The following is a 14,985-nucleotide window of genomic DNA, read 5'->3' on the forward strand; positions in this document are numbered from 1 at the left end:
ATTGCAGAGTCTTTGGCTTTGATCTTTATGTCATCATTGTCCACAGGATTAGTGCCAAAAGACTGGAGGATAGCAAATGTTGTTCCCTTGTTCAAGAAGGGGAGTAGAGACAACCCTGGTAATTATAGACCAGTGAGCCTGATTTCAGTTGTGGGTAAAGTGTTGGAAAGGGTTATAAGAGACAGGATTTATAATCATCTAAAGAGGAATAGGTTAATTATGGATAGTCAACACAGTTTTGTGACGGGTAGGTCATGCCTCACAAACTTTCTTGAGTTCTTTCAGAAGGTGACCAATAAGGTGGATAAAGGTAAAGCAGTTGATGTGTATAAGGCATTTGATAAGGTTCCCCATGGTAGGATATTGCACAAAATATGGAAGCATGGGAAGGAGGGTGACTTAGCGGTTTACATCAGAAATTGGCCAGCTGAAAGAAGACAGAGGGTGGTGGTTGATGGGAAATATTCATCCTGGAGTTCAGTTACAAGTGGGATACCGCAAGGATCTGTTTTGGTTCCACTGTTGTTTGTCATTTTTATAAATGACCTAGATGAGGGCATAGAAGGATGGGTTAGTAAATTTGTGGATGACACTAAGGTCAGTACAGTTGTGGATAGTCACGAAGGATGTTGTTGGTTACAGAGACGTAGATAAGCTGCAGAGCTGGGCTGAGAGGTGGCAAATGGAGTTTAAGGTGGAAAAGCATGAGGCGATTCACTTTGGAAGGAGTAACAGGAATGCAGAATACTGGGCTAATGGTAAGATTCTTGGTAGTGAGTATGAGCAGAGATATCTCGTGTCCAGATCCTTGAGAGTTGCCACCTAGGTTGATAGGGTTAAAGAGGCATACGGTGTACTAGCTTTTATTGGTAGAGGGATTGAGTTTCGGAACCACAAGATCATGCTGCAGCTATACAAAACTCTGGTTCGGACACATTTGGGAGTAGTGTGTGTAGTTCTGGTCACAGCATTATAGGAAGGATGTGGAAGCTTTGGAAAGGGTTCAGAGGAGATTTACTAGGACATTGGCTGGTATGGAGGGAAGATCTTACGAGGAAAGGGTTAGGGTCTTGAGGCTGTTTTTGTTAGAAGAGAAGGTTGAGAGGTTTCTTAATTGAGACATATAAGATAATCAGAGGGTTAGATCAGGTGGATGGTGAGAGCCTTTTTCCCCTAGCACGAGGGGACAAAGCTTTAAATTGAGGGGCATTAGACATAGGACAGATGTCAAAGGTGTTTTTTTTACTCAGAGTAGTAGTAGGGGCGTGGCATGCATTGCTTGCAACAGTAGTAGACTCACCAACTTTAAGGGCATTTAAATGATCATTGGATAGACATATGGACAAGAGTGGAATAATGTAGGTTAGATGGGCTTCAGATTAGTTCACAGGTCGGCGCAACATTTCAGGCCGAAGGGCCTGTACTGCGCTGTAATGTTCTTAGAGTAGAGTAATTTATGAACCAGCAATCCAAGAGAATTCATTTTGTATTTTCAGCTCATCAACAGGCATGCCAATGCCAAGGAGTAATGCTGCAACTTAATTTCAACCAGAAAGTCTAAAGGCATCAAACACATTTTTGTTCCTCCTCCTAAAGACCAGATCTAAGAAAATTAACTGGGAAATTGGAAAAGATTCTCCACAAATTCAATTAATTGTACCTAGTCAAATTTTGCAAAATAAGCTACAGTAGAAATGAAACAGACATTTTGATGGTAAATATAACAAAGTAGCTGTCTTCATCAGTCAATTAGAACATTATTTCAATATTAAGCACATTACTACACTTGGAAAGATGATAGCAGGTGGATCCATCTAAGGGAAATGATGTATTTTTTACAATTAGGATATGCATTCTGAATCTTTGCCAGTATCTGTAATTCTATTGTCCAAGTATAAATTATACGAGCATTGATAATGGTAAACATCTACATAGATTTAAATAAATAAAAACATCTTATCTGCCATTCACGGAGACCAAGGTGTGCATGGAGATACAGTAGGATTTAGTTATAAAGTTGGACACTGTACTGTGAAGTATTTGCTCAACAGGTAATTTTAAGTATATGATTTCAGTTAAGTTGAAAAGCTACAAATTTGTGAAGTGAACTGAAAATACCCTTGTCTCAGCAGTAGATAGGTTCCACCGTGGCTCAGGATCCTGCAGGACATGGTTTGACTGGTTGGAGGATAATGGGTTACTCCAAATGGATTCACTGCACATAGAAGGCTCCACTTTTTCATCAAGCTTAGTAGTTAAAGACCGATGTCGCACTATTTTCATGTCCCTTTCCCTAAAAAACAAAAGGTTTTGGGTGATATATATTATTTCACAGCCATACACATATTGCAAATTAAACTGACAGCTCAAATGTAACAACTTCCAGTTAGAACTTATTCAGCACAAAGGATGGACTAACACGCACAAGTTAATAATGGTCCTTGTTTGTAAGAGTGTAATCAAAAAATACCAGACGTGGAGACTGAAGGGACAGTGTCACGAGCAACTTTATTCTGGGCTATTTCAATGACAGCAAATAGCCAAATGGAGGAATACAAACAAGGAATTGCGGTCATGATGGGCAAAGATTAAGACACAACAGTATGCTCACACAGAGAGAAAGGAAGGTGGACATGCAACTGTGGTTTTTCAAGGGTTTTTTTGGGGGGATGATATTGATTGCAAATTCAAGAGGTAGTATATTCGAAGGGGGAGCTTGTTACATTATCTATTACCAAGGGTCAGTCAACAGCTTAATGGGAATGGAGACAAAGCTGCATTTCACTGACTGTAAAGTGCTTTGGAATGTTAAGAAGTCATGACAGATGCTACAGAAAGCAAGTCTACATAACAGAAAAAGAGATTTCATTCAATTGTTTATAAAAAATTTTAAAATGCTCAAGGTTCCCATCTGCAACTGTAATCTAAATTAAATACAAACCATTTCTCTTTTCGCTCTCTTGACATTTCTTCATCTTCATCATCACTGAATTTCAGCTTTTCTGAGTAATCTACCTCCTCGTGTTCACCTAAATAAAAAAAATAAACAAATGATTCAAGATGGGACTAGGAACCCAGACTGCGCTGTTCCAATTTAAACCTTCTCAATGCATCACAACAAAATATAAGTGCTTTTTAAAACATGTCAGAATTATTGTACCACAGATCATAAGCATAAAGTGAGCTGGTAGAGCATACGTCGATCACTGAATTCCCCAGTATCAACATCCTGGGGTTACCACTGATGAAAAACTCAACAGGTCTCGCCATATAAATACAATGGCTACAAGAGCAGTCAGAGACTAAGAATCTTGCAGCAAGTAACTCACTTCCTGACTCCCCACAGTCTGTCCACCATCTATAAGGCACAAGTTGGAGTATAATGGAACATCCCCTACTTGCCTGAATGTGTTCAGCTCCAGCAACACTCAAGAAGTCTGACATAATCAAAGGCAAAGCAGGCTGCTTGACTGGCACTACATTAACTCCCTCCACCACTTACACAAAAGCAGCAGTGTGCACTATCTAACAAGACGCACTGCATCAATTCAAGGGTGCTTAGACAGTACCTTCCAAACCACTACCATCTCAAAGGCTAAGGACAGTAGATACGCGGGAGCGCTACCAAATATAACGTCCTCTCCAAGCAACCTACCGTCCTGACTTAGAAATATAATCACCAACCTTTCAATGTTGCTGAATCAACTTCCTGGAACTTACCCCCTAACAGGAATGCTGGTATATCTACTCCATAAGGACTGCTGCAGTTCAAGAAGGAACTACCTTTTCAAGGCAACTAGGCATGGGCATTAAATGCTAGACCAACCAATGAAGCCCATATCTCACGAATGAACAAAAAACTCTGCCATTCTTACTGTATTGGACCTACCTGCAATACAACCAACTCTTTCCTGCCCCCTTGAAATGGCCTGGTAAGCCGTACAATTAAAGGCCAGTTTAGATGGGTAATAAATGTTGACTTTTTGAGCAATGGCTACATCCCACAAAAGAATGCAGGAGAAAAGCTAGGTGTGTTAGAAGCTGCTACTTCAGACATGTCTACGTGCAGCCATCCGACTCTCTACTGTATAACTCTACAGATTTTCAGACACTGGTGCATGCTCTGTGGTGCTTATCATTCCCTAGTCGTATGAGAATATTAAGTAGAAATACATTGCAAATCAAGTCAAGCAGGAAATCAATTATTTCCTATAAATTAAGTACCACACACACAGGTTCGCATCATCAACACTTGGTTAAAGTTCTATGAAATCTGCACTTTGAGTTCCACTCTCACCTGCCCATCCATCTTCTGTTTCAATGTCCAGCTGATCCAGCTCTTTGAGATCATCCGGATTGACAATGGCAGGTCGATCGGTCAGCTCACCTGGTCGCCGGGTGGGCCTTGCTGGGCGATTAGGACGAGCCACTCCCCGGGGATACCTGTGGATATCCACATTGGAAATCAATTGTTGAAGCATTAAGAATGCCAGGACTCAAACTTACAAGATCACAGTGAACAATATGGGGGAACAGCCTTTGGTAAGGCAACAGGAAGCAAGTATGAAATTCAAGTCAGGCGATGACACAACCTTGCACTGTAAGCTTTACACAGAAACATACTTGGATCGAAACAAGCATCCTGCTTGTACCACAGGATTTAGGTTCCAGTCAGAATGCTGTGCAAGTCACTAATGTGTAAGATTAATCTCTCGATACAAATCATGGTTAAAATAAATTAACAAACAGCCCAAATTTGATTCAGTTGTCAATGATCTAACAAAGACATAGGTTCTATCCATAATAAATATACAAAGTAAAGTCACCATAGCCCCAGAGGACCATAGGACTGTTCTCTCATTAGGGTCACTACAACTTAGGCAAGGGGAGAAGTTCAGGAGTAGAGTCTTTCATGATAACCTCAGCCAGTGCCGGAACTGAACCCATGCAGCTGGGATCACAGTGCATCACAAGCCAGCAGCCCAGCCAACTGAGCTGACCAGTTAACTAATATGCACACTGATTGTTAACATACTTCTTACCTAATTGGCTCAGGTGGCTGGAACGGATACGGTAAGGACCCTTGTGGACCAAAGACTGGAGTCGGCTGAGGACCCCGTGATTGTGGTGAGCACATCTGCAGGGGGAGAAAATTCCATTTCAGACATTGATTCGGTGGTGATTAACTGGTGAAAACAGACCTTGTGAATGATAAAGACAATGTTCACACCCTTCACCAACCAAGATTGAACTACCCCTACAGCCACTGAGACTGAATAATATAGCCTTCACCCCCATGAGTGAATGATATTGCCTGTTCCATCATTACTCCCACACTCAAGAGTGTACAATCCCTCTTCTCACCTGGTGACATTCCACAGTGAAGGCAGAGTGAGCTTTAATAAAATTTCAGCTTTTTTTTGGTAAATGGTCTAAGTAGACCATCAAGATTATGAAAAGAACATGAGACAGAAATAGGAGTGCAATGTGTACAAAGTTTCATGTTATTTCTAATCACAATTCTTTCTATATTGGACAGGAATGTTAACTATCACATTTATTAGCATTTAAGGGGATGGCATTAACATGATCTTCCTCATTTTCAGAATGCAATATATCTGCGATGTACAAAGGTAAGTGGGAAAAATCACTGGGCCACTGCTGTTTTATGTTTAGTGTCACGGATGCTTTATGACAAAATGATCTTTCGCCATCCCTGCTGAATGTATTAAGCTTTTGTGGCTGGTACATTTTCCTATTTTTATAGGCGAAGAAACAGTCAGGCACACTGATAGAGAGAACAGATCAGCACAGATATTCCTCTCAAGATAAGACTGCTGTGAACTATACTATTGGAAATATGCTGACAGGGCAGGACGAACGGTTTCAAGACAAATGAGGCTGAATTCTGGAGAAAGGGACTGAAGAACAGGTTGAGAGAGTTAGATCTTTGTGTTTTTCTCAATCCTCTCCCCAAGTGTGCTTGTGGCATGGCAGACTACTGAGCAACTACTTACATCAGTTTTGGAATTGAATGCATCAGCTGCAAAACATTTACTTGAAAACAACTGTTACTGTCTCTGACATCACAAAGCACAAGCTACAGAAACACAAACAACTTGTCCTCACTTTCTTTAACAAGTTAGCACTAATACACTCTAATGCTATCATTAACCTTTGCATATTTCTTCCATCTGACAAGACCTGCAGCTATGCTATTGCTGGCTCAAAATGCTCTGTCTGGCGATGAAGCCAATTTGGAAGGACAGAGCTATAATTGCTGCAAAGTTCTCGTGAAACAGCCTAAAAATATGTACAACTTTGTTTTATGTTGCTGAAATGCTAATAACAGGAATAAAGCAGTTCTGTATTTCAAATTAAAATACTGCTCACCAGGCATCAACAACAGTAATCTAGTAAACTCACGCTGCTCAGGTAATGGAAATTACTTTGTAGACTTACCTCACTTAGGGTATGTTAATCAGGTTCTGATCTTCTGTTATCCCTAACTGTAGTTAACCTTCATATTACAAAGAGCCATATCTGCTTGTTCAACACTGAAGGGAAGGCCACACATGCAAGAGAATGTCAGTGTGTCAGACTTGATCATTTGCCACATGGGAACCTTCCTTATTATGTTCTCTCAGAATGTGGAACCAGCACAATTTTACTTTGTCCTATCTCTTTGGCTTCAGGCCACAGTTCTCATTCCATTTTTTATCGAAACACTGCACCTTTCAAGGTAAAATGGTCAAGATTGATGCAATTTAGAATAGGTCTGGGAAAGTAGAGGAGATGTCAGCTAATCACTGTGTCAACAGATGACTAGAGAGGAATAATTCATCTGGTAAACTGTACAACTTAAATAAAGCCTTCAAAATTCCACATTGCACTGCACCTACAGAATTGGCAAGGAGGCCAGAGAAGATAGCAGCTAATTGTTTTATTATTTCTGATCACAACCTTTCTTCTATTAGACAGGAATGTCAACTATCACATTTGCTTGCACTTAAGGGGGTGGTATTAACATTAAGCTACCCATAGTACGCTCTCCCTTGTTCTTGAATATAGTTTATCGACCATGTACAAAATTAAGTTGATAAAAACATTGATTCATTGCTGTTTTATGCTTGGTATCACTGATACTGTCTGTATGATCTTTCACCATCTCAATTGTGGCTGGTACAGTTCACTATTTCTGAAAGCAAAGAGAACACAGCCTTATTGATAGAACAATACAGCTCAGTGCAGGCCCATCAGCCCTCAAAGTTGCGCCGACCCGAGGAACCAATCTGAAGCCATCTAATCTACACTATTCCATTCTCGTCCATATGCCTATCCAATGACAATTTTACTTCCTCCTATCTCTTTGGCGAGTCTACTACTGTCGCAGGCAGTGTGTTCCTACTACACTCTGAGTAAAGAAACTACCACTATTTAACACGCCTCAATTTAAAGCTATGTCCCCTTGTGTTAGCCATCACCATCTGAGGAAAAAGGCTCTGACTGTCCAACCTACCTAACCCTCTGATTATCTTATATGTCTCAATTAGATCACCCCCCAACTTTCTTCTCTCTAACAAAAACGGCCTCAAATCCCTAAGCCATTCCTCATAAGACCTTCCCTCCAGATGAGGCAACGTCCTATTAAATCTCCTCTGAACCCTTTCCAAAGCTTCCACATTCTTCCTATAATGCAGTGACCAGACCTTTACGCAATACTCCAAATGTGTCCGCACCAGAATTTTGCACAGCTGCAACATGATCTCATGGTTCCGAAACTCAATCCCATTATTAATAAAAGCTAACACACCATATATGCCTTCTTAACACTATCAACCTGGGTGGTAATTTTCAAGGATCTATGTACCTGGACAGAGAGATCTCTCAGCACATCGATACTATCAAGAATCTTACCATTAGCTCTGTATTCCTGTTACTCCTTCCAAAGTGAATCGCCTCATGCCTTTCTGCATTAAACTACATTTGCCACCTCTCAGCCCAGCTCTGCAGCTTATCTACGTCTCTGTAACCAACAACATCCTTCGTGACTATCCACAACTGTACCTAACTTAGTGTCATCCACAAATTTACCAACCCATCCTTCTATGCCCTCATCTAGGTCATTTATATAAATGACAAACAATAGTGGAACCAAAACAGATCCTTGTGGTACCCCACTTGTAACTGAACTCCAGGATGAATATTTCCCATCAAACACCACCCTCTGTCTTCTTTCAGCTGGCCAATTTCTGATCCAAACCGCTAAATCACCCTCAATCCCACGCGTCCATATTTCCTGCAATAGCCTACTATGGGGAACCTTATCAAATACCTTACTGAAATCATATACGCCACATCAACAGTTTTACCCTGTTTGGTCACCTTCTGAAAGAACTTAATAAAGTTTGTGAGACACGACTTACCCTTCACAAAACTGTGTTGGCCATTCATAATCAACTTATTCCTCTCTAGATGATAATAAATCCTATCTCTTATAACCCTTTCCCCAACACTTTACCCACAACCGAAGTAAGGCTCACTGGTCTATAATTACCAGGGTTGTCTCTAATCCCCTTCTTGAACAAGGGAACAACATTTGCTACCCTCCAGTCTTCTGGCACTATTCCTGTAGACAATGACGACAAAGATCAAAGCCAAAGACTCTGCGATCTCCTCCTTGGCTTCCCAAGAATCCTGGGATAAATCCCATCCAGCCCAGGGAACTTATCTATTTTTACACTTTCCAGAATTGCTAACACCTTCTCCTCATGTACCTTCTCCTCGACCAATTGTCTTCTTCTAGTGTGAATTCTGATGAAAAGTATTCATTTAGCGCTTCCCCTATCTCCTGTGACTCCATGCACAACTTCCCAATACTATGCTTGATTGGCCCTAATCTTACTCTATTCCTGAAATACCCATAGAATGCCTTAGGGTTTTCCTTGATCCTATTCGCCAACAACATCTCATGTCCCCTCCTGGCTCTTCTTAGCTCTAAGTTAACTCTTTCCTGGCTAACTTGTAACTCTCAAGCACCCTTGTATTGATATCAAAGGTAAGTAGTGTTATAAATAACATTTGGTCTCCGTGACCTGAGCTTGGTTACTACTATGTCGACACTTCCCATTCGCTAACTGTCATGCTTTCGCTGCAGGCTTTGGTTGTGAAGTGGCAGCATGGAACAAGTTTCTGAAACGTCTCTCTCAATTTCATTGTAGCTGTATTTATAAACTTATGAACTGAATGCCATGGACAATATCATAACAATTTACTGGTTCTGCAATTAACTTACAAATGTAGGCAACATATCACGGTAGGTGGCGGGGAACTGGTGAGTCCCAGCCTGTAGAGGTATTCCCAGTCCCCTCCTTAACGGAGTTGCAGGGCGCAGCGAAGGCTCCTTAGGGTCACTTGATGACACTGGTGTGTGCACTGGATCTTCTTGGTCTGAGCCTTTGGTTTCCACCTCTGGTTGTGGTGCAGGCGGCGGAGTCAGTGCTGCCGTGGGGTTCAGGTTTCGCCCACCACCCTCCCTCCAAATGGCTACATCTGCAAGCAAAATACAACTGCTCAATTGTAGACTGGTACAGAGATCAAGTACAGCCTCCAAACAAGTGCCACCAGACATGTTTCAGTAACTACAGTCTTAAGATCCAATATAACCTAATGGACCAGCTAATTGCAACCGGACCTTATCGAACATAGATGCTTATTAGGGGGGGAACTGTGGTAGAGTGGTTGTGTCCCTACCTTTGGGCTAGAAGGTTGGAGTCAAGCCCCATCTGCTCCAGATTAGAAAATATCTAAATTGTAAGTCTCCAAAACTTGCAGGTCCATGTAAACTGCTTTGCTGTTAACTTCATAGGAACTCGCTCTCATTAAGGCTGTTATGGTGAAGTGACAGTGACCCCATCTCTGGGCCAGGAGGCTTACATAAGGTCCCACTTACTTCAGAGGGGTGTACTACCATATCTGAAAAGGTTAATTAGAAAATATCTACAAGTTTCACAATGGGGGCTCTGACAGTAAAGTGGCAGCAGCCTTACTTCTGATCCTAGAGGCCCAGGTTCAAGTCCCAGCTCTCCCAAAGGGTGCAACAATATCTCAGAACAGATTAGAAAGATATCTACAACATATTAGATGAATCCACCCATCCAGCCCATGTCGATGCTCTAAATCAACTACTGATCAGTTGCAATCTTCTTTTCAAGAGTTCTTGTGGTATATTGGTAGTGTCCCTGCCTCTGAACCAGAAAGCCCAGAATCAAGTGTCACTTGTTCCAGAAATGTGCAGTAACATCTCTGAACAGGTTGATTAGAAGGATTGACAAGTTACATCACCTTTTAAATGGCATTCCACAAAAGAGGAATTTCAGACAGGATACTTCCCATTATTGCATTCAAGAGAAATACTGATCTCGATGTGACCAGATTTCCTTCACCAAACAAGTTAAAATATGTGATTATCATTACCCTAGCTCTAATTCCACAACCAGTTCTAAATTAAGGACGAAAACACATGCCATGGGTCAACATATCTCATTCACACACCAGCACCAAAAGGAATTAGTTTCCTCCTATCACAAGGTTAGCTGATAAACCATTTTTAGCAAGAGCTTTTCATGCAGAGTTTTTTAAATCAGTTTTAAATTGTTAAGGTTGAATTTATTTGTTCTGCAAAGAACTAGATCTGTATTACAATAATCAATATCACTGAGGAGGAAACAACAGGGCTACTTGTTTGGAAATATGCAAAATTGCACAGCTTTCAAAGTCAACAAGGGGTTAGTGTAAGATCCATAGCCATTTTGAACTGGCGATTATCAATTATTAGATTCTTTTAGACATACATGATTATTGTTTTAGAGCTTTTAAAAATATTAGTATCAAAAATGGAATTATGTCTCAATTGCAAGATTCCTGAAGCTCACCAAGTGGATTTTAGTAAACAAAGCAGCATGTCATCACATAGAAACTCATCTTAGAAACTGAAAGCAGTATTCCTTTACCCTTTGGCATCAGATGCGAAATTTTCTCTGCTATAGCTCGCCACTTGTACAGCCTTACAGACACACCACAAGTACTCCAAAAAATGAGAACCACCAGAAATGTCAGATCCTGCATATAACTGTGAGCCTTACTCTGTGGGCGGAGGCTTGGTCCTGGCCCATATGACTGATCTGTGATGTCCTTTTCTTTTCCAGCCTTTTCCTGGTCTCCAGCTGCTTTCAATGTTGGAAATTCCTCTTGAGAGAATGGTAATTGCTTGTTTGATCCTCTTCCGCCTGAGGCAAATAATGACAATGAAAAGTCACTAATAAGATTTATTTAAGATTTATTTAAGACGTCACACAGCCAGTGTATGCTTTTACTGCCACCATTGGGAAGGGAGAGAGAATAAGGAGCCCAGGAGACATGAATTGGAATAATAGGACTGAGGAGACAGCAAAGATGGGTAGGATTAAACCTTGTAAGACTTCCAGAGAATGACATTTAGAAACTCCCTCGTGGTCAGGGAAAAAGTTAAATCAGTAAGGATGGGTGATGGTCAAAAGACCTGGGAAGTAATAGCAAGCACCAAAACATGTCAGATGGCTTCATTAATTATTTTAAAAATCTCAAACCAGATGCCACTCAGCTCATTTTTGGGTTTGACAGAAGCAGGTCAGAGGGTAAACAACCAACAGCCTTCCAGGAAGCAGAATGGCAATTAAAATGTTCTGATGGCAATGGAAACCTAATACTGTATTGAACATGCTCCTCAGGTTTAACCATTGGTCTTCCAGATGTAGAGAAAAAGGTAAATTTGTTTTTCTGCGCCCACCCCTCAACCAATCCCCTCCACTCCCATTCTCCTCCTGACAATGCTGGGGCCTCAGCGTGGGAAAGGAGCAAGGGCCTAAGTTTTGTATAGGTTGTAAGCCTACACAGCGTTAGCAAATACGTCAATCCAGGAGGTTGTTTTAAGAAAATACTATCACTCCTTTAGTGCTTTTGACTAGAACCTCACTTTCCTGTTTTTTTTCCTCATTTGTTTTAATATTTGGCTGACATCAGGACCCATTGGAAAGAAATATCAAAGTTAAGCCTGACTGTAGATTCTAGGAAGGCATAAGGTAGAATCAGCAACAAGCACAGAGTAATAGCCTAGTACAGATGTAAAGATTGGGAACAGTCAATATTGAGAACACTGGTCTGCAGAAACTGCAGTAATAAATGGTGGACTTGCTATTAGTTCTAAGGATGGTATCTAGTGTCTTTGGCATTCACACAATCTGAATTGTCTGCTACAAATCCATTGTAAAGGGTCTTCACAGGGGGATGGGTGGAGTTGGGAATGCCTGTGGTTTAAAGTACTGAGCCTTGTGTGTAGAATAAGATCACCAAAGTCTACAATGTATTAATACTGCAACACACTATTTTGAGCAGATTCATAAAATTGTACACAGAGTGATTAGGTTACCAAAATATGCTGGAAGACAATTAACTCACCTCCTGGTCCTACTGGCTTTGCCTTCAATTGTGCCCATGACTTTGCTCCACCTTGTGCTGAATTTGTGTTCTGTTAATTTTCAGAGGAAGAAAGCCCATTATATCCCAGGTAACAAACTGCTCCAAACACACACCTACTACCATTCTTGATCCTGAATCACTAACATCCACCACCAGTGAAGTGATTCCACATGTTAATCCAGGTGGAACAGTACGGTAATGCTGAATGCAACACTTCTTTTATTGCTGTTATTTATTGCGTCTGGAAGCAATTTGCATCCTTTACATCAATTCTTCATCCAATTGATTTGAACACAATTTAAAACTCTTAATATTAAAGATACAATTCTGCACTGAAGTGAAACAGAAGAAATCAATTTTGATCAGCTCGATGTTGCCATTTCACAGATCACAATAACCCCTTGCCCGTCACAGCTGAGAGACTTGCCAAATGCTTGTATCTTACCTCGTGGACTGGTACCGGCTTTGGCGCACTGCAGGCAGATGTCTGCGAAGCCGGCTGCGATGGCGACTCTGGCTGCTGTACTACTGACACAGCGATACTGCAAAACATAATGGCACTTGGTCAGGAAAACCCACCAGGCCAGGCTCTGGTTAGAAGTTATAAAAGTCAACACCAATGAAAGTAAACAGTACCCTTCTCCCAAAGTCCGAGTTGCACAGAACATAGAAAACGGTGAGTTTTGAAATTTGGCAAATCAATGATTTAACCAAACCACTGACAAGGTGCGAATTGCAGAAAAAGAATTAAATTGTAGCTCCATTTAAAAGAACTGTCAATAGTTTACTTTATATTCAGCTTGCTTTAGATACTGACAGATTTGACTATCCCAATCCCCACATGGCCAGCCTCCCATCTTCCAACATCTACAAACTTGAGCTCATGTGTAACTCTGCTGCTCATATCTCAATTCACATGCAGTCTCATCCACCAATCATCTTGCACATTCACTTTCTAAAGACTATTCACAATCCTGTATCCAAGACATATGAGCCTATCAGAACCTCAGGTTCTAAATCCCATTCAACATAGAGGTTCATTCGGCACAAGTCCCAATAATCTGGTTTCTAATATACAGCCATGGGAATCTGGTTGCTGATATGAATACTGTGGCTATCATTAAAGGTCTAGGAACAATGCAATGTCAAATGATGTACAGCAGATACCCCCAGTGGCTAATGGCCAGGAAAATTTAAAAAATGCTGCAATGGCAGAGGAATGCTGAGAGGAACGTCACCAGCTTTTAAGAAACTATTTTGAAGGAGAAATTAGTATTTCAGCAAGTAAGGAGATTGAAATAAAATTGGTCAAAACTAGATCTGCTCCAACCGAGACATAACAGACTATGCTGCAGTTAACCAGAGGCACACCATCCTCTCCTAACCTGCTGGTCCCAACAGCAAATTGGCAGGGATGGGGACAGGGTTAGTTACTTAACTCTGCCTTTCCTCCGTCAATTAGTGTTAGTATTATAGAGGTAATCTAGGGTACCACTTACCATTCGAGTTCCCTATTAAAGCAGGGAGAAAAATGCTACTCACTACAATAGCAGAGACAAGTATAGGGTCATAGAGATGTACAGCATGGAAATAGACTCTTCTGTCTAACTCATCCATGCCAACCAGATATTCCAATCCAATTGAACCACGCCTGCCAGTACCCGGCCCATATCCCTCCAAACCCTTCCTATTCGGCTCCTCATCCAGATGCATCTTAAATGTTGCAATTGTACCAGCCTCCACCACTTCCTCTGGTAGCTCATTCCATACACGTACCACTCTCTGCGTGAAAAGGTTGTCCTGAGGTTTCTTTTATATCTTTCCCCTCTCACCCTAAACCTATGCCCTCTAGTTCTGGATTCCCCCACCCCAGGGAAACGACGTTGTCTATTTACCCTATCCATGCCCCTCATAATTTTATAAACCTCTGTAAGGTCACCCCTCAGCCTCCAATGCTCCAGGGAAATCAGCCCCAGCCTATTCAACCTCTCCGTATAGCTCAAATCCTCCAACCCTGGCAACAGCTTTGTAAATCTTTCTGAACCCTTTCAAGTTTCACAACACCTTTCTGACAGGAAGAAGACCAGAACTGCATGCAATACTCCAAAAGTGGCCTAACCAATTTCCTGTACAGCCGCAACATGATCTCCCAACTTGTGCTCAATCTCTGACCAGTAAAGGAAAGTATACCAAACGCCGCCTTCACTATCCTGTCTACCTGCGACTCCATTTTCAAGGAGTGGTGAACCTGCACTCCAAGGTCTCTTTGTTCAGCAACACTCCCATGGACCTTACCATTAAGTGTATAAGTCCTGCTAAGATTTGCTTTCCCAAAATGTAACACCTCACATTTACCTAAATTAAACTCCATTTGCCACTTCTCAGCCAATGGCCCATCTGATCAAGATCCTGTTGTAATCTGAGGTAACCTTCTTCGCTGACCACTACATCTGACAGTTATGGCATATT

General features: G+C 41.3%; 1 protein-coding gene across 9 annotated transcripts in view; it reads right to left on the reverse strand.

The window, feature by feature from the left end:
• The window catches only part of prrc2b (proline-rich coiled-coil 2B), an 80,160-nt gene that overhangs the window by 51,816 nt on the left and 13,359 nt on the right, over positions 1-14,985 (reverse strand). For all 9 annotated transcript variants that reach the window (XM_072565941.1, XM_072565938.1, XM_072565940.1 and 6 more), the window contains exons 4-11: positions 12,962-13,058; positions 12,496-12,565; positions 11,145-11,288; positions 9,296-9,552; positions 5,043-5,137; positions 4,298-4,443; positions 2,942-3,029; positions 2,119-2,293 (exon numbers count right to left, since the gene is read on the reverse strand). In XM_072565941.1, the coding sequence (XP_072422042.1) occupies positions 2,119-2,293; positions 2,942-3,029; positions 4,298-4,443; positions 5,043-5,137; positions 9,296-9,552; positions 11,145-11,288; positions 12,496-12,565; positions 12,962-13,058 (1,072 nt within the window). The remainder of the gene's footprint in view (positions 1-2,118; positions 2,294-2,941; positions 3,030-4,297; positions 4,444-5,042; positions 5,138-9,295; positions 9,553-11,144; positions 11,289-12,495; positions 12,566-12,961; positions 13,059-14,985) is intronic.

The sequence above is a fragment of the Chiloscyllium punctatum genome, chromosome 49 (genome assembly GCF_047496795.1).
Source record: "Chiloscyllium punctatum isolate Juve2018m chromosome 49, sChiPun1.3, whole genome shotgun sequence".
NCBI lineage: Eukaryota > Metazoa > Chordata > Chondrichthyes > Orectolobiformes > Hemiscylliidae > Chiloscyllium > Chiloscyllium punctatum.